The 23,417-nt window shown below is 50.5% G+C and overlaps 1 protein-coding gene across 1 annotated transcript in view; it reads right to left on the bottom strand.

The window, feature by feature from the left end:
* Positions 1-17,789, bottom strand: part of GYPC (glycophorin C (Gerbich blood group)) — a 44,552-nt gene extending 26,763 nt beyond the window's left edge. Inside the window, exon 1 of the mRNA XM_030840326.3 lies at positions 17,595-17,789. Within this exon, the coding sequence (XP_030696186.1) occupies positions 17,595-17,637 (43 nt within the window). The 5' untranslated portion in view covers positions 17,638-17,789. The remainder of the gene's footprint in view (positions 1-17,594) is intronic.
* Positions 17,790-23,417: the final 5,628 nt, after the last annotated feature.

The raw sequence follows: 23,417 nt of genomic DNA, 5'->3' as shown, positions 1-23,417 counted from the left end.
TGGGTTGTGTTTATGTGGCCCTGGTCACTTAACTGGATGACTCCTGGGACTGCTCAGAAGACTAAACACAACAGTGTGTAAATATAAAGCAGACGAGAATAAGCTCTCAACCTCCGTTCCTGCCGTATGAACCTGGCTGCTGGAGGGCCCTGCCTCTGCAGAGGGTTGTATTAATTTGTGCCTCTGACATAGGGGTTGCAGAGAGACTGAGGCGGAGAGTCCTGGCTTCCAATCTGAGCTGTAGGAGCCTGTGCTGGCCACCTCTCCGATCTCAGGGAGAAAGAGCCTGTGTTTCTAGGCTGTTCTTTCATACCGCTGGGGATGCAGGCACACGTGTGCACACACGGACAGAGGCCAGCTTTCAGAAGCCTTTCTGGGATTGCCGGTTGTGTCTTCTGGGTGAGGCCGAGGTGTCTGTGGGGACGTCCTTCCCCAGGCAGGTGGCAGCATGGGCCCCAGGAGCCTGGGGCTCTCGACCACCCTTGTCCACACCCTTTCCTGGTTCTCTTCTCCACCCCTGCTGGCCAGACCCTCCACCCCTGGGGGCTGCTCCGTGCCCTCTGCTGGGCTGCGTCCCCGGGGCTTCCGTGGACTCAAAGCTGCAGGGGAGGGACAAACACACGCCCCCTCTGGCCCTGGGTGGGGCTCTGTCCCATCTCTTCACGCTCCCAGCTGGTCCCCAAGGGTCCGGACGGCCTGTGACGGCAGGTACTGGGGACCCCACATCCACACTCATTCTCTGTAGAGCCCGGCACGGTCCTGTGGAAAAGCTCTACACGAAAGATGCAACTAGCAGTTCCAGAGAGGCTCTGAAAGCCGGCCTCTGTGTGTGTGTGTACGTGCGTGTGTGCACATGTGTGCCTGCATCTGAGGCGTCTTTCAGGGCAGCTGAGAGCAAACGGGGCGCTTGGTGAAGTGCCCCCATCTCCCCCTGCATCTCAGGCACCCCTTGGGAGTTCTCCGCCATCCTCTTCCCTCCCTCTCAGCTCCTACCCCGTGTCACGGCTCACTCAGGGACTTGCTAGAGCGGAGATGCTGAAGGGCTCCTCTCTCGGGGTTAGAAGCCTTCTGGCAGGGGAGACTCAGGAAGATGCTACAGCGGGTACTGGGACACAGTCCCATCGTCCCTCTGCCGCCTTATCTGTCTGACTTCATCTCCTAGTTACCACTTTCCACTCTCCTCTCCTCAGGGCACTGGCCTCTGTCAGTTCCTTGAGCAGGCCAAGCCTGCTCCTACCGCAGGGCCTTTGCACGTGTTGTGCTCTCTGCCTCTTGCCTCCTCTCAGATATTCCTGCGTTTGGCTCCCTGGCTTCCTTTAGGTCTTTCCTAAACATCACCTTACCCAGTGGAGATTCTCTTTAAAATGGCAGCCCCTCTCGTCCCTCCACCCTCTGTCCTTTCCTGGCTTGATCATCCTCCCTGCACTTAGCACCATCTCACCTACTGAGCATTCTACCCACTTGTCTTGTGTCCATCTGTCTATCCGCACTAGAACATAAACTCCCTTTTGGGATGACTGTTGGTTTGTCCACTGTCACATCCCCAGGGCCTGACACACAGTTGGTGCTCAAAACAGGCTCATGGACTGTGACGTCTGAGCTAAAAGCTTGCTGGTGCCGGTGGCAGAGGCAAAGAGCATGGGTGTAGACTCAGGGAGACTATTGTTGAACTCAGGATCCACTGTTTTATAACTGGTGAGGTGTGGACACACTTTCCCCCCCTGAGACTCCATAGACAATCTGAAAAGAGGGATAATAACCTCCTGAGATGTGGAGAGATGTCAATAAGTTTGATAAAGAAGATGTGGTACATATATACAATGGAATATTAGCCATAAAAAAAGAATGAAATAACGCCATTTGCAGCAATCCCACTCCTGGGCATATACCCAGAAAAGACAAAATCTCTAATTTGAAAAGATACATGCACCCCAATGTTCATAGCAGCACTTTGCACGATAACCAAGACATGGAAACAACCTAAATGTCCATCAACAGAGGAATGAATAAAGAAGATGTGATACACACACACACACACACACACACACAATTGAATACTACTCAGCCATAGAAAGAATGAAATAATGCCATTTGCAGCAACGTGAATGGACCTGGAGATTATTATACTGAGCGAAGTAAGTCAGAGAAAGACAAACATCATATGATATCGCTTATATGAGGAATCTAAAAAAACGAATGATACAAATGAACTTATTTACGAAGCAGAAACAGACTCACAGACTTAGAGAATGAACTTACGGTTACCAGGAGGGAAGAGTAGGGAGGAGGGATAGATTGGGAGTTTGGGGTTGACATGTACACACTGCTGTATTTAAAATGGATAAACGACAGGGACCTACTGTATAGTACAGGGAACTTTGCGCAATATTATGTAACAACTTAAATGGGAAAAGAATTTGAAAAAGAAGAGATACATGTATAACGGAAGCACTCTGCTGTACACCTAAAACTAACACAACATGGTTAATCAACTATACTCCAATATAAAAGTTAAAAAAAAATTCAGGACAATGCTCCTGGCCCAACACCAGTCTGGGTCCTAGTGAGAAGCCCTGTTTTCTGAAGGAAGCGGGAGAGATGGCAGGTCCCGGGAGAGCCTGTCTGGTGTGTGGCCCTTTTTCCTACACCTGCCTAGTTGGGGTGAGGATTTTCTGCAGGGCAGCAGGAGAGCCCCGAATGCCTGTGTCTACAGAGGGGGTGACAAGAGGTCAAGAGAAGGTGAAGGCCAAGAGAGGGATCCTCCCTTTGGCAGGTTGGGTGGATCAGGTCGGGGGAATGAGACACTCCATCTGCACCCAGGTGAGAGCTGGGCCTGGCCTGATGGGCTTCCCTGGCTGCTGCCTGGTGCCTGGCCTCAGCTGCAGGTCTTTCTTCCGTGGCTTCTCATCTACCCATGAGGCTATGGTTTCCCCAGAGAGAGGTGCAATGGGGCCAGGTAGGCTCTAGGCCTAGAAGTCGAGCCATTGGAGATGCTCCTGTTGGTTCAAGACAGAGGTCAGAAAACTTTTTAAATAAAGGGCCACATAGTAAATAGTTTAGGCTTTGTGGGCCATGTGGTCTCTGCTACAACTCTGCCATTGTCCCATGAAAGCAGTCATGGACACGTGCAAACAAATGGGTGCAGCTGTGTTGCAATACAACTTTACTTATAAAAACAGGTGGCAAGCGGATTGGGCCTGTGGGCCTTTGTTTGCAGACCCCTGGCTTAAGTCCCTGTGTCACTGAGTCTCTCTCATCCCTCTCAGGCTAACATTTGCATTGTGCTTGCCCCCTGCTAGGCCTGGGCCATTACCTACATCTTCTCATTTAAGGTGCCCACGGGGATGGAGCCGTTGAGTGACCGGCCTGCACCTTGAACCCAGGTCTGTCACGCTCGCAGCCTATACTTTCAACTTGTGTGATCATTAGCTGTTAGAACGCAGGCCACTGTCCACTACTGTGGCCACTTTATATAGATTCCAGAGTCTGGCCACACCCAGGGCTCACTGCATCTTGAACACCCCATGCGTTTGAGAGGATGCAGGCACCAGGGTAGTGGAAGCCAAAGAGGGTGACGTCACCATCCCAAGTTCACCTGCACTAGTTAGTGGTGGGGTTAAGACAGTGGTTGGAGAGGTGGCATGGGCTTTAAACCTTGCACGGGGTTGAGGCCATCTCTGCTGGTGAGGGATGTGGCCCGGGCCTCTCCGACTGGGCCCTGGGTACCTCCCCTGGCTGACTCCACTGACTGGCAAGGCCCCGTCATAGAGAGTCTCACCAGGGAATCCTGAGCCCTGAGATGTCAGGTCCCAGAACAAGATAAATGGCCTATCCAAGTGGTCACAGCCTGGCTACACCAAGGGCTTGCTCCAGGGAGGCCAGAGGAGGTCTGGGCAGCGTCCTGCTCTGGTACAAGGGTCCCTGAGCGGAGCTAGTTGGCTCAGGAGACGTCAGAAGCCGAGTCAGAGGAGAACTCCCACCCTCTGCTCATTTCTCCTCAGGGAGGGCCCCACTCAAAGGAGCTCAAAGGAGAACCATGGGGCCCCTGGGCAGGAGGCAGGGCAGTGAGAGGTCAGCCTTTTATCTGTGTAGACAGTCAGGCCTCTGTTCCCAGAGCCCCAGGGCAAGGAGGGCAGGAACTCAGATAATTGTGCCTTCAGGGCAGTGTGACCCCATGGCTTTTACCAAAAGCACAGAGGATGGTGAAGATTTGGCCATAGGCCAGAGCCTCAGGAAATAAACAGCCCTGAGGTGCCCTTGTGTGCGAAACACAGCCTTCCAGGGTGTCTGAACTTGGAAGGGAAGCCATGGATTTCATCTGCCTTTGACTGCATTGTCCTCAAAGATGTATTCTGACTTTCTCTAGCATTGTTTGCTTTTTCAGGGAGTGACAAACATCATTTCACTCAATTGAGTTCTTTACAAATAGCATCTTCCAGAAGATCTTTCCAGAAGCTCCACGATTCTTAAATAGGAAATGACCTAGGGCTGGTGACCAAAGCCTGATATAAATAAGTAGTTTAAAAGCGCATTGGAACCAACTTTCTTTCACTCCTGTGAAAGAGAATTTTGTTCCCCTTTGAAACTCCCCATTTCCTACACATACAAATGGTGACGGTGAGCAGGGCTTAAAAGACAGCCTCAGGGTTGGAGCATCTGGGTTCAAATAACAGCCCTGCCACTCCCAGCCTGTCCTGCACCTGGAAGATGGAGGCTGCATCCACAGACCCAACTCACAGTGAGGGATGAGGGTGACGAGGAACGAACACTTCGAACCAACATTTGCTCAGCGTGTATGACACACCAGACCATCCCTGCTCACAGCAGGTACCCCGTATCCTTGCAGTACTTTTTGTATTTTTACATCCTTGCCACTTGTCTTGACTTAAGTCATTTCCCAGAGTTAGAATGTTCTCAACAATCGGCATTGGTCTGTGAACTAAATATTGCCTGTCTTATCAGTAAACAGAGGGCGCTGCCGCCATCAAGCCATCACATTACAGACGGTGAGCCCTGAGAGAACTCAGGATGGAACAGGATGCCCGCCATCCAGCAGTCAGCCACTGCGGCCACCCGAAACGATGCACCCGGAGGAGACTCAGGCTGAGAAAGCACAGGACACTGGCCCCAGGGAGCAGAGGTGCATATCAAAGGAATGATTTCAATGAGCCGGGACTCTTGCCTCTTCCCATACGTAGAAAAGCGCTAAATTCATTAACGTGAGATGTCTGCTTTTCTTTGATTAACGGTAATCTTTTGATGTTCTGACTATCTGGTCTTTTGTTGCGAAAACTCCTATATATCCTGGCTCCCCACCTTGCCTCTTTGGAAAAGTTTCTCAGAATTATCTGAATGCTGTGTCCTGGGCTTAAGTCCTCAGATTTGTCCATTGAATAAAACATAACTCTCAACTTTTAGGCTGTGCATTTTTTTTAATTTTATTTTTTTAATAAATTGATTGATTTTATTTAATCTATTTTTTTGGCTGCATTGGGTCTTCGTTGCTATGCATGGGCTTTCTCTAGTTATGGCGAGCAGGGGTTACTCTTTGTTGTGGTGCATGGGCTTCTCATCGTGGTGGCCTCTCTTGTTGCTGAGCACGGGCTCTAGGCATGCGGGCTTCAGTAGTTGTGGCATGCGGGCTCAGTAGTTGTGGCTCGCAGGCTCTAGAGCGCAGGCTCAGTAGTTGTGGTGCATGGGCTTAGTTGCTCCATGGCATGTGGGATCTTCCCGGACCAGGGCTCGAACCCATGTCCCCTGCATTAGCAGGCGGATTCTTAACCATTGTGCCACCAGGGAAGTCCCGGTTGTGCATTTTTTTCAGTTAACAGGTCACTGACAACTTCTTCAAGTACAAAGTCTTAATTCAACAAGATAAACCTATATCTGGTTAAGGAGAAATTCACCATAATTTAATATCAGCTGTCAATATTAGCTAGTTTTAGATAGCAATTTATATTTGAGAAGTTATCTTACTTTAAGTTATTCTTTAAATATCTAGATATCTTCTTTAAATATAGAAAAGACACAGGCAATTCGATCTGAAACCTGAATTCCTGTGATAAGAAATTTCTCACTAGGAGGATGGGATTATTTTTATTCCTGTCATGATGTGTGCCTTGCTGCCCCAAGAAGCCCAACGATGCTTTGAGGGCAGGGATCTTGTCTTTAGACTTTCTTTGTCTCCTCCTGCACCCCTAGGGCAGGTGACAAGACGGACACATCGTAAGCCTATGAATTTCTGCTGATGAACCACGGATGTACACGGTGGTTAGTAAACATTTGTGGATAAATTGTTTCCCTAATGGAATTATCCATCTAGTTTCTAACTTTTCAGATTTTCTTCATGGACTCTTGAAGTTTGATAAGAACCTCTCTCAGGGAATTAATTGGTAAAGTGATTGACAGCTGGGTGTACACTGCAGTCTGGCTGTAGGCAAATAATTGAACCACAGTGAAGGCATTTTATGGCTTCATGTGATGGAAATGTCTAATACGGAAGGATCCTCTGAGATGCAAGCCCCAAAGCATCATCACTGACGATGAATAGTGCCTGGACATCAGTCGGCCGTCCTGGGAGGCACCAGCTAGGAGGCTGCAAACAGCGTTACGTGAAGCCCTCAATGTCCAGCGATGACTTGAGGGTGAGCATCACAAGGGGGCCCTGGAGTGGGGTCACCAGGCCTTTTCTCCCCCACTCCACTATAACAGATGGGTTTTTATTGCTTTCATGTTTCCAGACTTCATCTAAGAATTTATTTTGTAGAAATGTCATTACTCCTGAAAAGAACTGCAGTGGAGATCTGTAGCTGTGACATCGTTTTTTAACGTGTGTGTTTTTCAGGGTGGGGACCCCAGATGGGAAGCCACTGATTTGGGAGATTGAGGGATGTATGGCTTTCATTCCTTTTGGTGACTCTGCAGTCCCAGCATTAGCTCCTCTGCACCACCCCGTCCTGTCCCCACTTAAGAACCTGCTGAGTGAGTTTCCATGGCAGAAACAGTGCACCCCCAAGGGAAGCAGAGACTCGCACTCCACGCACGACAGCTGGCTGTGTAAACTCTCCTAACTTCTCTGAGCTTTGCTTTATTCACCTATCAGAGGAGGCGAGTGGTGCCTCTTTCTTTTTCATTTTATTTTTTATTGAAGTATAGTTGATTTATAAGGTTGTGTTAATTACTGCTGTATAGCAAAGTGAATTAGTTATACATATATATGTATTCCTTTTCTAATATTCTTTTCCATTATGTTTACCATAGGATACTGAATATAGTTCTCTGTGGTATACAGTGGGAGAACAGACTGGTGGTTGCCAAGGGGGAGGGGATTGGGGGAGGGATGGACTGGGAGGTTGGGGTGAGCCGATGTAAGCTTGTATATAGAGAATGAATAAACAGCCAGTAGTGACTCTTTTTTTTTTTTTTTTTTTTTTTTTTTTTTTTTTTTTTTTTTGGTGGTACGCGGGCCTCTCACTGTCGCGGCCTCTCCCATTGCGGAGCACAGGCTCCGGACGCGCAGGCTCAGCGGCCACGGCTCACGGGCCCAGCCGCTCCGCGGCATGTGGGATCCTCCCGGACCGGGGCACGAACCCGTGTCCCCTGCATCGGCAGGCGGACCCCCAACCGCTGCGCCACCAGGGAAGCCCCAGTAGTGACTCTTGAATGAAGAAAGGAACTAGATCTGAAAGTGCCTAGCAGAGGAGAACATACAGGGCAGGAATGGTCCCATGACTGGTGATACTTCAACAAAAGACAATGCCGCCAGCCCAGGGGTGGGTCTGTGGTGGAGGCATTCCAGAAATTGGCCAGGAATTGGTGGAGGCGTTATTCTCTCCTGGTGCCCTGGCAGTGACCCTGAGAGGCAGCTGCCCGCTGCCTCCCCGGGGAAGAGTGGGAACTGTATGTGGGTTGGCCTCAGCTGGCTGCACTTGCCCGGTCACAGCCCAGCCCTCGTGAGCCTTTCATCAGCAGCTGCTGGGCCGCCAGGTGGGGGCCAGCAGAGCAGAGGGGAGCCGGCACAAGTGGCCCGGGGTGGGGTGGATAAAGAATGGCCTTTTCTTCTGAGGCAGGAGAGTGACCTGAGGGCCGCGTGGAGCTGCACAGAGGGGCAGGGGGTCGTGGGCAAACCCCTCCCAGCAAGGTGGGCGGCCACATCCCAGAGGCAGAAGGACACACCTGGCTCGAGGCTGGACAGTGCAAGTGATGCCCAGTGAGGCCCTGGGGGAATAACCTCTTTGAATCCCAGTTTTCATGTTTCCATGGAGCTCATAATATCCATTTCTGGAGTAATATTAGCTACATCCAGGTAACATCTTCCAGTTGAACAAGGTACCATGTGTATCCTCCCCAGGTGTGGCCAAGAGGACTCCCCACACCGCCTCTGCACCTGTGCTGAGATCCACCATCCAGAGAGATCAGTGCGACCTCAGCAGGCTCTTCGTGGCTCCCCCCGGGCCCCTCGCTGTGTGGCCTCTGTACACTGAGGTCCTCCGTCTTTATCTCTGCCTGGGTCTCTTTCTGAACTGCTTTCCAGCTGTCACCTGGCTATCCCATGGGTACCTGAAAGTCACCTCTGCTCTAGAGAGAATCTTCCTATATCCCTCTTCTTGGTCTTGTATATATAATCGTACAGTGAACAGGAACTGCTTCTTTCATAATGAAACAGGGCAAAGGAAACTTACTTTTAAACTTTGAAGTGAAGAATAGCTTAGCTTCCTCACTTAAAAAAGCAAGAGGATAAGAGAAATACAGAGATAGACATAGAGATAGAGACAGAGATAGATAGAGATAGAGATAGGAATTCCCTGGTGGTCCAGTGGTTAAGACTCTGCACTTCCACTTGCAGGGGGCACAGGTTCGATCCTTGGTTGGGGAACTAAGATCCTGCATGCTGCGTGGCCAAGAAAAAAAGAGAGAGAGAGAGAGAGAGAGTCCTGGGTATCCTCACGCATTTCCTTTGGATTCTCCCAATCTCCTGAGGGTAAAGGCAAAGAGCAGGCACGGGGCAGACACTGCAGCTGCCCAGCCCAGGGGCCCTGCCGTGGTTGGGCTGGGCAGCACTGCTGGGGGTGGGGGAGCACGCGGATTTGAGATGGAAGCCACGCAGAGGAGGGTCAGGGCTCTGGGCGCTGGGCAAGGAGAGCGGCCTGGCCGTGCAGGGACCAGCGGGCACCCAGCCCCAGGGCCTGGATGGGCTGAGCCAGGGCCACAGGATGGCCTTCGTGGGCCTAGGTGGTCTGCCTTCCTGGTCTCTTCTCCCCCCAGATATTAACAATTGTATTTTAGAGGGGCATTGATATAAAGACAAATGCAAGGTTTAGTCTTAAAAGTTCATTTTTCCCATTTGATTTTAAAAGAACCAAAGCTTTGTTGTGGTTCTCTGAAAGCTCTAAGTGTTGTGCCTGATGTGTGAGGCGGCCCTGGCTAAGCCCCTCCTAGAAACACCTGCCGTGCACGAGTGAGGGGTCTCGGCTGTCGGCAACGCACACTGCCTCTTGAGTTTCTGTATCATCGCATGCAAAATGGAGATAAAAATACTTGCTGTAGGGCTGCTAGAGGGTGAAATGAGATAACTTAAGCAGAGCGCAGCCGACTTTCTACGCTTTGAGTCAGGGAGACAGTCGGTCAGGATACTTTACAGAATTTGTAGAAAAGAAAAAAAAAAGAGAGACTAAAATTTAAAAAAAATGACAGCTTGGGATTTTCAGCCAAAGCTGAAATGAATTCATTAAAATGAGAACTTTGGCAGGAGCTGAAGGAGGGCCATTCAAATGACAAGTCAGTCCCACGGCACGATCAAAGGAGAGAAGGCCCAGCTTCCTTGCAGGAGTTCGAGCATGGGGAAGAGGCTGGAAGGGAGAGAAGGGGCCCCTCCCAGGAGAGAGGGGAGGCCCAGCTCTGCACCCATCCAATGGCAGCATCAAGGGAAAGAGAAAAACGCTGGTGAGAGAAGACACTGAAAGATGGAGCGTCTGCAGGCCAGATGGGAGGGAAGGGGCCCCATGTGCACACAGGTTGGGGTGCACAAGGCATGCCAGGTGGGGAAAGGTCAGTGGGCTGAGCCAGAGGCCACTGTGGGCCACCGAGGGGGCATGGCTTACACAGGATTGGGAGAGGACGCAGGTGAATATGGGACCGATAGCACCAGGATTGTCTACACTGGTTGGACCTTCACATCCCTCCATTCCTCCCTCCCTCCATCCATCCATCCATCCATCCATCCATTCCTCCATCTATCCATCCATTCATTCATTTTTTTTAAACATCTTTATTGGCGTATAATTGCTTTACAATGGTGTGTTAGTTTCTGCTGTATAACAAAGTGAATCGGCTATACATATATCTCCATATCCCCTCCCTCTTGCATCTCCCTCCCACCCTCCCTATCCCACCCCTCTAGGTGGTCACAAAGCACCGAGCTGATCCATGAGTGTTTTTAAGGAGGCTACTCTTCCCCAAGACAGCCGAGACCCCTACTGTTAAGGGGCTGGTGTTCAGGTGCGGCTGAGGAGGTGGGGCTGGTAAGGAGACTGAACTGCAAAGGGTAAAAGGTTTGCTCAAAGTCACATAGTTGGTGGGAGAGGACACATGCTCTCTGCTGCTCTTTGACCACCTTGCCCACTCTGATAAATGCAGGAAGGAACAGAAGCCTCGGAGGCAGCCGTCCTAGCTCAGAAGGGAACAGCATCCCAGGGCTATTGCAAAGGCAGCTCCCCTGCTGGGTCTGAGGGCCTTGCCCACCTGGAACCCAAGGACCAGGGCAGACTATGCCTCCTGTCCTTGGTATTATTTTCAGTGGCAAATGAGCAAACAGGGACAGGAGGAGGGCATGCGGAGGGAGCTGGGCAGTGGGGAGTGAGCCTGAACTCACTGAGGACACCCTCAAGCACTCAGGCAGGGGCAGTGGTGAACTCGGACCAGGCCCTATACTAGGAGTTTTATCTATGAGCTGAGACGCCAAGGGGCTGGCGCCATGTTCAAGACCACGGCCAGGTCAGAGCTGGTCCTCATTCAAGACCAAATCCTGAGCTCTAAAGCTGGTATTCTAACCTCCTCATCACTAGCCAATTGAGGCCAAGTGTATTTGCACTAAATGTCTTCAAAAAGTACAGCAGGGGGAACTGAGCTTGAAGCCCCTGCTTGCTAAAGGCTGTGTGTATTGTGTCCGGTTCCAGCGAGAGTGCTTGGGGAGCATCTCAAGCGAAAGGGCCTTTCATAGCCAGTGGACTTTGCTGCCTGGTGAACACAGAGGTCACAGACCGGAACCCAATGCAGAAGGCAGGCAGGCAGGATTGTTTACCTGGTTTTGATCTGACAAACCACAATTCCCTTCACTTTAAGACACTGCTGAGAATACATGTGCCCATAGCTATGGGTAAAATAGGACGACTCTCCAATCCAGGGTCCAAGGGGGGAGCGCTGGGCCCCAGGGTCAGCTGGCAGCCACATACGTGAACCCTCATAAAAGTGGGCGTTGTATGAAGGAGAAGGAGGGTAGGAGGTCCCAGCTGTGCTCGCTGCAAGTGGCATGCCAGTCTGTCCATCACAGTGGAGCTAAAATACCTCCATCAGGTGTGGTGGGTGCAGTGAGATGATGGGGCAACCTTGCCGAGAGCTTGTCCCTCCCAAGGGCCCCCAAACGCACGCCTCCTTCCCTCAGAGACCTGGCAGGGGTCAGAGGTGTATCCACTGAGCCCCAGAGAGTATGCCGACCGCAACGTTTTGGCAATAAGAGAAGGGATATGTGGCAGATACAAGACAGGGACTATAATAAAAGCATCATAAAGAGTTATTCATCCCAGTTGTTTTAAATTCCCAGTCTGATAATTCCCACATCTCTGCCATGTCTGGTTCTGGTTCTGACTCTGTCTCTTCAAACTGTGTGTTTTGCCTTCTAGTACGTCTTGTAATTTTTCTTGGCAGCCAGATGTCATATACTGGATAAAAGGACCTATTGTAACGAGGCGGCGAGATGTGGGGGAGGGGAAGCACCCTATGGTCCTAGGATAAGATCTGTAGCCCATCCCTCTGGAGTGTGAACTTCACAAGTGTTCCTCCGTGTTTTTCTCTCCTTGCAGGTGGGCCCAGATGGCTACAGTGAGCTGGAGTTGGGTATTTTCCTTCCCCCAGGTCAGTTATGCTCTGATAGTATCCCATCGGGTTCGGCTCTGGTTAACTAGCTTCCCTGAGGCCAGGCTTTGTTAAGAACAGGTGCACTGGTCCCCTCCTTCCTGCCGGAAACTCAAGAAGACTTTACTCCGATATTTACCGTGGGCACCTGCTCAAACTCCAGGAGGTGGATCTCACAGTATTGCGGGGGGCCCCCAATGACTAGGTCCCCTTGCAGTTTTTAACTCTCAGAGGAGTCCACGCTGAGCCTCCAGCAATCTGTCAGTCCTAAAGAGTCATGAATGAGAGCTGCAGAAGATGTTGGGCCAGGAAGAAGGGCAGGGCTGCAGAGTCAGGCAGGTGGGCAGCCAATGAGGCTCTGACACCAATCACCAGGCGAGGCAGGTGGGTGGCTGTCTGTGAGCACAGGGAACCAGAACACAGGCTCTCCGGTGGCTGGAGGGAGGGTTGGGGGCAGCTGTGTGAGGCCGGCTCTGTGAAGGAACCTAGCATCTTGGGCTCAGGCTCTTGCTGGGGTGAGAGAGAACTGGCCCTTGACAGTATCTGCCATTGGCTGAGATGCTGCACACTAACGTTCCTTCTGAAAGGATGTACCCAAATTAAAATGTATAATGACTAAAGGCAGGAAGTGGCGCTCCTGCAGAGGTTCAGATTACATAATGATCTGAAGAAAGCCCTAAGCAAAGATGGGGGAGGGCGGGAGGGGGAGGGGAGGGAGGAAGGAGGGAGAAGATGAAATACCCAATCAGTGCTGAGCGGGAAGGAGAGCTAGGCTGTGATAGCTGGGGCCCATCAGCGTGCTCTGAGAATCTGTTTTGGTTTGACTCTTTGTCCATTTCAATTTATTTTATACTCTGCCCTCCAAGTTCTGGAATAGGAGCTATTGAGCGGATGATTTTTAAAAGGGGGCCTTTGGGCTTCCCTGGTGGTGCAGTGGTTGAGAGTCCGCCTGCCGATGCAGGGGACGCGGGTTCCTGCCCCGGTCCGGGAAGATCCCACATGCCGCGGAGCGGCTGGGCCCCTGAGCCATGGCCGCTGAGCCTGCGCATCCGGAGCTTGTGCTCCGCAACGGGAGAGGCCACAACAGTGAGAGGCCCGCGTACCACAAAAATAAATAAATAAATAAAAATAAAAAATAAATAAATAAAAGGTGCCTTTGGCCTTTGGAGCGGACATGGGCCTGGAAGTGTTGAACTTTGGGTTGTCTGTGCAGCCACCTGTTCGTGTCCAAGTTGCTGGCTAAGCACCTCTCTGAGCTAGGCCCCAGTGGGGGGGCGACAGGTGGGGTCACAGAGCTTCTCGGAAGTCAGAATTCCTAGAAGGCAACAGACTCAGAAATCTGTCGGGGCTACAAAGTGTCCCCAGGGCCAGGGTGGGTGGTTTTCTAGTGTCAGGAGAGCCCAGGGAGGCCTTAACTGACCAGTAGGTGTATGTGTGCAGGGGGCGGTACCCAGAGAGTCCAGGGGCCTGAAGCAGGCAGGCATGAGGGTGAAGCTGGAGGGACAGGGTGATCCAGGCACAGAGAGGGGCTCTAGGGGATGTCAACCTGAGCGCGCTGTGGAAGGCAGGGTGGAGGGCAGCAGGTGGCCCAGTGTGGGTCAGGCCCGACCACAGAGATGGGAGTGATGGCGGGCAGCCACAGGCCAAGATTAGACCACAGGCCTGGCTGAAACACTGTGGAGTCGTTAGCGGGCTCTGAGTGTCTGTGCAAAGCCACAGCCATGCTTTCCTGGGCACAGTTCTCACAGTATGTGGGCAGCAGAAGGCCCCGCCTGGCACACAGGGCCAGCAGGCCCACATGCCCCCTAACACCCCCCTTAGTTTGGCCTCTGTTGGCTCTGGGGCCTCACAGCCTGTGTTCACAGGCTGGCTGGGCCCTCAGGACCTGGGAGCCCTGGGGAAGGTCATCCTCCTCCAGCCTCCAGGGCTTCATCTGCAAAACAGGGGAGAATATGCCTGTGAGACCAGGCTGTAGAGGAGTGACCCATGCAAGGTGGGACCACAGGCCTTGGCATAGAGGTACTGATGTTGTTCTTACATTATCCGAAGCAAACCCAGCTGCCGTCTGCTAGGGAGACTTCAGAGGTGACTAGCACCTGCAGGCTAGGTTTGCTTTGATGAGTTCTGTTAACAACCGTTGCAGATAACACTATCACTGGGCGCGGTGCCAGGTCCTTAGTCTCTTGTTCATCACGTGACTCTCGCCAAGTCACTGTTATCCTTCCCACTAACAGATGAGAAAACTGAGGCTCCGAGGTACTGTGCACCTCCCCAAAGCCAGTAAGTGTCGGGGATGAGATCACATCTGGTCTGACTCCACAGCACAGCCCAGTGTGGGGCTCTGGTCCACTCTCTAACTCATCATGAGAGAAAGGACACATCATTTAACTTCTGGGGTGTGTTTCCTCACTGGTTAGGGACCTGGTAGGAAGTGGGCAAAGGCCATACAAGGTATTTCCCAGCAAAACAAATACAATATCTTACAGAGGTACAAAAACACGTGTAATTACAGAGGCGCACTCAAAGGTGACAACATGGTTTACTCATCAGATTGGCCAAGATAAAAACCACACAGTGTGAATGAGGATGTGGGGAAATAACGATTTTCATTGGCTACCGGTAAGGGTTAGAAATTTATGTGACCTTTTGGAGGGTAATTTTGCAGTACCTACTAACATTGTAAATGTACATACTCTTGGTCCCAGAAGTTAAATCCTGGGGGAATTTATCCTAAAGGTATACAAACACATGCATGCAAAACCCTACTTACAAGGGTTGTCATGACACTGTGGTTAAAAAGAGAAATTAAAGACTGTACACAACCCAGATGTCCATTTGTGGAGGAATTGGTTAAATAAAATAACCAATTCATTTATAATATTCATGCTGTGCAGCCCCAGAAGGATGAGTCTATATATGGTGATAAGGTATCATCTGTAGGATATGGTCTTATGAACAAAAAAGATGAAGTCGAATATGTGTTTCATTTTGCCAACGAAAAATTAATTGTATTACATATAATACTTCTAGAAGGAGTCTCATAAATAAATAAAGTTACTGCCCTGGAGGTGGGAAGAAAGTTATTCTTTTCTATTATGAACTCTTCACGCATTGTTTAACTTTGGTTTGTACCTTGTGCTTACCGGGCCTGTTGTGTTTGCTCACTCTTTGAAAGGTGTTTTGGTTGGGGTCTCCAAAGGGCATTTGATGGACTATATATCTGCCCCCCAAAGAGGCAAACTGACTTTACTTGCCAGCCTCTCTGTGCTAGTGAAGGGCCTCCCTCTCTCTCCCCATAGTGAATGGGCGGATGCGCTCCCACCAAACACAGAACACCTCTTACCCCTCACTGCTGTTTCCCAGAGGGCACTGCAAGTCCCCAGAAATAACTGCGCAACTCTGGGCACCCTTGGAAGGTCCAGCTGCTGGCTGTGCCGAGGCCATGTGACTCCCAAAGCCACGGATATCTGAAGGGGTTGCGCAATGGCTGTGATGGAATGTCATCTGGCACTGAACGAAACCCTCCCTGCTTTTCCCAGAGGTGGCACATTCTATATAAAGCTGCCAGACCTGGCCATCTCCTTGCTGAGCCTGACCCCTTCCCTCCAAGGGCGAGGCAGTGGATTTCTGCACAGGACTCCTCCGCAATAACTGTGGCCTCTGGGCTTATGGCAGTTGGCTGAACCCATAAGCCCAAAGGCTAGGCTAGGGGAGGCCTGGCCGGGAGGGAGCAGAGGGTCCTCTCTGTTCTAACGTCTGGTTCTGAGGGGCAGTGATGTAAACTGAGACAGGATATAGACACATCCTGCCTGAGTCAGCAGCACGAAATAGGGCCCCATGGTTCTCCCATGGCAGAGATCCTGCCAGAAAGTAAATCCTAAGGGTAATCTGGAATGGTATGCAAGTAAGGGCTGCATCCCCATCAGTTCCGCAAGGGAAGTATTTGCAGTCATTGGTCAAGGTCTGAAACTTGAATCCTAGAGAATTGCTGTAGGGGGAGGACGGGGCGGAAGGGGGGGGGGGGCTGCGGTCGGGGGGCAGGGCAAGGCTCCCTGAGCAAGCCTGTCCTCTCCAGACAGGCCTGCACTTCCTCGGTCCCTGAACTGGAATAATTACAGTGCCTTGTCCCCTTAACCCTGGTCCCGACACACACACACACACACACACTAGTGTCTGACTCACCCTCACACACACATACACACGCGTCAACACTGACTCACACAGGCTCATGGATCCACAGTATGACGTAAAACGAAACTAAGGATGCCCGACATTTCTCAAGCACTTAACATGTGTTCATCTCTGCGCTGAGCCACTGACATGCACTTAATTCTCACGACCCGAAGAGGCACACTATCCTGTTATTCCCACTTCGCGGATGATGAAACTGTAGCTAAGAGAGGTGGGCTTGCCCCCTTGTGACAAGAGGTCCCGAGGCAGGCAGCAAGGCCCTGACTCCACAAGGAGCTCTGTGCACACCCAGATGGCGCCGAGCACCTCAGTCACCCGTACACACGTGGCCGTGTACACACAGAGGCGCCGAGCATGCAGATACAGACCCGGCCGCGCTCACCCAGGCTCAAGTTTGCCGCCTAAGGCCACACAACCTTGCTTTTTTTTTAAAGACGTATAAACCCATACCAGGATCATATTAATTACGTAACGTGATTACATGATAGACTCAGAATGTCTCCTCTCTGACAGTTCCATACGATCAGACCTAACCAGGGTAGGAACAGGAGGGATCATCATTCTTTTTTTTTAAAAAAAATAAAATTTTACTTCTTTAATTGCAAAAGCCCTGTGGCGGGGGAGGCCCAGCAGTGTTTCGGAACGTTGCTTTTGAGATTCACAGAGAATCTCACGGCGATTTCCTTTCCGCAAGAAAGCATGTGCTGATTTTAGAAAGAAAGAAAACAGCCTCTGAAGAATTGCAACCGCTCAAATGGTCACGGCGAGCGGATCCCTGCAACATGGGCGTGGGCGTGTGGCTGGTTCCCGCCCGGCCCGGGGAGAGAGTCGGGAAGTTGTCGGAGTTAACTCAGAGTTTCTGCGGACGCGCCTCCACCGTCCTGCCCGGGCAGCTCCGGCAAACAACTTGTGCTTTCTCTCTGCGCTGCTTACCGATCTGCCTCTCTCCCTTTATTCTCTTAGGGGAAAAGTTCTGGCCGCACGCACATCCCCAACAGCACACAAAGAAACAGAAAGCCAGCGGATGGCCGCGGGGGCGGTGGTGGCCTCTCCAGGCCCAGGGCGCGCGGAACCCGCGCACCAGGCTCGGGGCTCCGGACCGGGACTCCGCGATGCCCGGGGCGCTGTGATGTCCGGGGCCCCGCGATGCCCGGGGACGCGGCCGGGCGGGGCCCTAGTCCCCCAGGAGGCCGGGCGCGGCCGGAACCCCGGGGCTCCTTGGCCCCCCCTCCCCGGCTCGGCCCCCGCGGACCCGTCCCCGGGCGAGTACTCACCTTGGCGGGGCGGGGGCGGCGGTGTGACCTGGGGGCTGCTCATCGCCGACCAGTGCGGGGCGCGGCCCGGGGGACGGTGGTTGACCCTCAGCAGCCGGGAGGAAGCGGCACCTGTGTCACACTCCTCGGCGCGGCCCGAGGGGAGGGGCTCCGGCCCCGAGATAGGCAGACTTCATTTAGTTTTTTCTGCAGACTTGGCTGGTGGGGTTTCCACCCCCTTTTTTTTTTTTTTTTAACACAGACACCCGCCCACTTCTGAACTCTTCTGTGCTCCGACTTCCCTGCGCAAGAATCACATTTTTCTAACTAGTTTCTGTTTCCATCTGAAGCTACCACATACAGAGGTTGTGGTTGAGATTTACCCCACGTGTGGGCTGAAAAACTCCCAGATGTGACATAATGCCTGCCCCACCACCATCCGGGACGGTGACCAAATACAGCCAGACCTGCGTTTCAGTCTTGGCTGGCCCTTATGAGGCCTCTCAGATCCGCGGAGGCTTTGTGACCTGGGAAGAGTTCCCGGCTTGCTGGCCCCTTCTGGCGCACTGTCCCAATCCATGGGCTGATGTCTGAGAAAGACTCTTAGGAAAAAAGGACTGCTGGACAAAGGCCTGTGACTTATTCGGACCACCTTTGTTTGAGGCTTCCAGACAGTGTGGAGTTTATTAGGCAATTAAAAACTCGACCTGGATTTTGACACTGGTTAGTTAAAGGCAGTCTACCCATCTCAGCCAAAAACAATGGTATGTGATATGCAGCATTAAGTTCTCCTCGCCCTGCAGAGAGAAAGGCAGGGAGCTTGAGAACATGTCAACCTTGTTTTAAATCCCAGTCCCAGGAAACACCCTGTCCTTCTCCTGTCTCATGTCTGATCTTTCCCGTGGTGCTTTTCATTGCTGTTTACCTGAGAGTCCTCATCTCTGCTGCAATCCCAGGGCACCATTCCAGCTGTCTGTACAACGTGTGTGCTGTTGGGAGTACCCTCTGGATTGAACACAACTCAAGGCTGCCCCCTGGAGGTGTGCAATGCAGGTGCTCTGCCCAGTACCTCCCAGGCTGGACCACTCCAGGCATCTTTATTAGAGCTGCCTGTTTGACACAGTGGGAAACTGTTCCTAATTCTCTTAAGTTAGATATTGCTTATAGATCTTTAATCAGACTTCCATGCTCAACATGTCCATGTTGACGTGAAGTGAACTATTCACAGAATGTCTTTGGCCAGGTGTGGAAATTTTGAGTCTCAGTTTCCTCATCTGTAAAATGGAGACAAGAACACCTACATTCCAGAGTTTTAGAGAGACAATGTCTATAAAATAACAGTGGGGCAGAAAAGGCATTTAGTAGAGGCTGGCAGTGATTACTGTAACCATGTAACATTTTGTTTTGTAATAGATATAGGTCCATGTTGGATAATAGTATCCGCTGTGTTCAGAGTTCATAAATAAAACAACTTCAATTATCTGAAATGCAGCTGGGGAGCTGAAAGGAAGCCAAAGACCGGCCAGGTAACTGAAGAATGAGTCTCTAGGTCATCCCACCTCACTTATGGGAGAACTTCTCAGAGGCTCACTTACAGTTAACTGGCCTTTAGACATAAGCATAAGAGGTTTGTTTAATTAATTTCTTGGGGTAGGACACGTTAAAAGCACCAAAAAGTAACGAGAATTCCTTATAGACAGGAAGCCAAAAACTAAGCAACTAACTAAATGACTGAACAGCAAAGGTAGAAATCCAGACAAACTATAGAGCTCAGATACAAGAACAAAGTAGCATTTGTTATACAACTAAAAACATCTTCACTCCATCCTTAAGTGGAGGATGTGACTTCACCGTGGGGTACCGAGGAGCTAAGGCTTTGGGACTCCATCTGGGTTTGAGTCTTTATTGCCTTCTAGCTGAGTAGCCATCAGTATTTTACTTAACTTCTCTGAGCCTCACTTTTCTCGTCTATGAAACTGAAGCGATCTGCAAAGTTGTTGTGAGTGATACATTAGACAATTAATCATTCATGGGATAGTGCGATGTCTTCCTCAGCACATAGAAGTTAAAGATATCGGTCCCCGCCCCCTTCACAGGAACACTCGGTTTATGTTAAGGACCCCAGGCCATTCTGAAAAGAAGGTAAGTAGTATTTAATAGTGAGTAGTTCAGCTAGCAGGGACACACTTGGTATATTTTAGAAGATTTAACCATGGAAGTGTCTAATTTTAAAGAAATGAGGGCTATTTTAAAAACGTAAAATATTATAGGAAACATTAGATTATATGGCAAGAGTCTGACATTGAATCGCAGAAACACACTACTAGTGTGTCTTCATGTGTAGGATGTTTATTAATGGAGTAAAGAACTCAGCTACATCTTGTAACAATAAAACAGTTCTTATCTCACTTAATTCCCATAAATACCTTCAAAGAGGATATTGCCAAGAACCCATTTTTAAGGTGAGAAAACTGAGGTTGGGAGCAGTGACAAGAACTTGTCCAAGGCAGTGGAGCCAGGATTGAGACAGTATAGTACCTTGAAAAGTACAGTAGTACAGTACAACTACTGGCATCCAGGGGCTGGCATCGAGTGAAAAGGCAGGAAGAGTTACTGACTGGAGGAGGGAGAGCAGGTGGGAGATGGTAGAGCTGAAGGATTGTCAGCAATAGGAGACGGAGGGCAAGCTGCCATGTCACTCACGCCTGACGTGTATGGCACAGGTTCTGGTTCCTTGCTGGATTCAATTCTATCTACCCTCTTGAAAAAACGATCCACTGATGTCTGGGTAGTAGCTCTTTTCTTCTCATCATAGATGACACGGTAGCACTGGATTGCCTTTTGAACAGCTGCTGCAAACTTCGTGTACCATTCTAGGTTTGGGTCCTGTGCCTGAAAAACTAACAGTGCCTCCTCAAGTCAAGAAAATCCCCTGCCATTTCCTGTGTCATGAATCTCTTTGATTCTTCAGTTACTTCTTCCTCTTGTCTCTCTTCATCCTTTCTCTGGGCACGTTTGCATCTTTGAAAGTTCACAACTTGAAGGTTCCTAGGTAGGGGACTTACTGTGCTGCAGATACAGTAAGTATTTTTTCCCTTTGGGTCTTTTTCTGGTTCTTTCTCACTGGCACAGAAATAGTTTGACTTATCTGATTGGCAAGTTGGCAGCTTTTAAGAAAACTAGACTGCGGCTCTGTATATTTTAAGAAGAGTGGAGAGAAGAAACAGGGGTTTGATTCCATCACAAACTGTGAGGAATGTGTGTGGGGAGCGGAGTGGAGAAGGTGGGGTGCAGAGAAGCACAGAGAGACCTAGGGTGGCAGGATCTGCAGCCCCCCAGGAAACTCCCAGCAGCACACAGGTCTTTCTGAGGAAAATCCTTCAGTGAGACAGTGTGAAGGCTGAGAGGGAGGACATCTAAGGTGGGTCGCTAACACTGAGCTGCTAGCCCCCTTTGGTCTAGACTTTGCTAAAGGCTGGCTCTCAGTTTGCCAGGCAGAGAGGAGTGCGCCCCATGTTCAAAGTCGGTGAGGCTGCAAGACCCTGAGCTATAGCCTATGCCCCTAACTTACAGGGCGCCTCATCCAAAGGCAGATCTTTACGCATCCATAATGGCCTGTCTCTGGAAGTTTCCAAACCATACCTAGAGAAGAGGGGCAGCACAGAAACCCAGCAGGAATACCAGGTGGTCTGGGATAGTTTGAAGTGACCCTAGGCAAAAGCTCATCCATCAGGGACACATCTAAAGGCAACCTGTTATGGGCTAGGATGGAGATGCTAGGAAGCTTCAGGCTGGGAACAAAAGCAAACAAACAAACAAAAAAACCGACAGAAAGAAAGAGCACAGAGAAATGTGGGAGTGAGGGGCTGGCTTGAATCTTAGAAGAGTCCATGAAAAGGGCACAGCCTGGAGGTCAGCCTGGGTGATTCCCACACTGTAGGGAACGTGTGAATTTCCAGGGAAACATATCCCAGCGGGCACAGGGACAGATAGGGACAGTTTCCTGAGCACCTAGAAAGTACCAGTCCTGATGCTACGTGAGGACCTCTCACATGTGATTATCGCTCATGTCACAGCGTCCTTACAGGGCAGGTGGCGCTTTGCTTTTGTTTGTTTTTCCTTTTCCATCTTCTTCATTTTACAGGAGAGGAAACCGGAGACCAGAGAGGTGAAGAAACTGTTCATGCTCACACAGCTACTCAGGGACGGCTCTGCTGTGGTGGAAGGGCTGCCGGGTCACCCTCGTCAGCACCCCTCCTGCTCAGCCCTGTGTCCTGGTGACTCCCTGGTTTCCTGCTCAGCCTGATGGGGCTCTTCGTATCGGAGGCCCCAAGACACAAGGAAAGAGGAAGAGAGCTGCTGGACAACTTTCCAGTGGGTCCCGTCAGAACATAGGGAAATAGAATCTTCCAGCACTTAGTGAATTACAAACTTCCAGGGAGTCCTGTTTGGGTCACAGCCCTTTCCCTCCAGATATAAGTTGTTGGTATGAAACTGAACTAAAAAATGACTTCTCCAGTGGCTCCCAGTTGAGCTCTTGGACCCAATAAGGGAAGAGACAGCTTCCTCCTTTGACTTTTTGTTGTGGCTTTTATTGTCTTGGGCCAAGAGGAGGGAGGAATTCTGGGCATGGAGCTCTGTGACTGGGAAGAGGGAACTGGAGTGGTGACGCTACTTGGCAAACGTTTGCTGTGAGCTGTGCAGTTTACCTCATTTCATCCCCAGAGCAATCTCACGAGCAAGGAAGGACCAGGGCTGGAAAGGTGGCGACATGACTTCTCATTTGTGGCTCACCACTTGCCACTTCGCTAAGTGTCTGTGCCTCCAAATTTTCTCATGTGCAAAATGGGGCTAGTGATGCTTACATCTGGTGTGCTTCTAGGGAGTTGGTGCAGGTCCCCTTTGGAAGCTCACACATTCATTAAGATAATAAAGACAGGGCTTCCCTGGTGGCGCAGTGGTTGAGAGTCCACCTGCCGATGCAGGGAACGCGGGTTCGTGGCTCGTTCCGGGAAGATCCCACATGCCGCGGAGCGGCTGGGCCCGTGAGCCATGGCCGCTGAGCCTGTGCGTCCGGAGCCTGTGCTCCGCAACGGGAGAGGCCGCAGTGGTGAGAGGCCCGCGTACCGCAAAAAAAAAAAAAAAAAAAAAGATAATAAAGACAAAGGACTGTAGAAAAAAAATTTAAATATCATGTGAAGTAAACACACACATAGACATAAATGTGCCATGATCACTGCTAGATATAATTGGTCCAACTCCAGATGGGAATGGTCATGGCAAGGCCCTGCAAACATGGGTAACTATTTATCTATTTCTCCCCTTTATAAGTTTCTTCAGGTGGATGGCTCAAGACAACAAATTTAGCATATTTTATACTCTCTCACTTTTGATAGCCCATTAGAATTGTGTGAAAGGAATAATAAAAGAAATTAGCTTCCTTGCAAACTATTCTATATAGAATGGATAAACAACAAGGCCCTACTGTGTAGCACAGGGAACTATATGCAATATCCTGTAATAAACTATAATGTAAAAAGAATATATATATATATATATATATGTATAACTGAATCACTTTGCTACACAGCAGAAACTAACACAATATTGTAAACCAACTATACTCCAAAAAAAAAAAAAAAAAGAAATTAGCTTCCAAAGTGAAGAGACTTTAAGGGGGTCCTTCAGCATGTATGAGATTTCAAGAATCCCGGGAAGTTGGATGGGGTGTGAAGCATGTTGAGTGGAGGAAATAAGGAGACGGAAGCTCCAGCCCAGAGAAGCTCCAGGGGAGGCTGGCGGGGGGGGTGGCCATGGTGGGGTGGGTAGGATGGAGAGGGTGTG

Source organism: Globicephala melas, chromosome 7, assembly GCF_963455315.2.
Source record: "Globicephala melas chromosome 7, mGloMel1.2, whole genome shotgun sequence".
Taxonomy (NCBI): domain Eukaryota; kingdom Metazoa; phylum Chordata; class Mammalia; order Artiodactyla; family Delphinidae; genus Globicephala; species Globicephala melas.
This window is presented reverse-complemented; position numbering and strand designations above follow the sequence as displayed.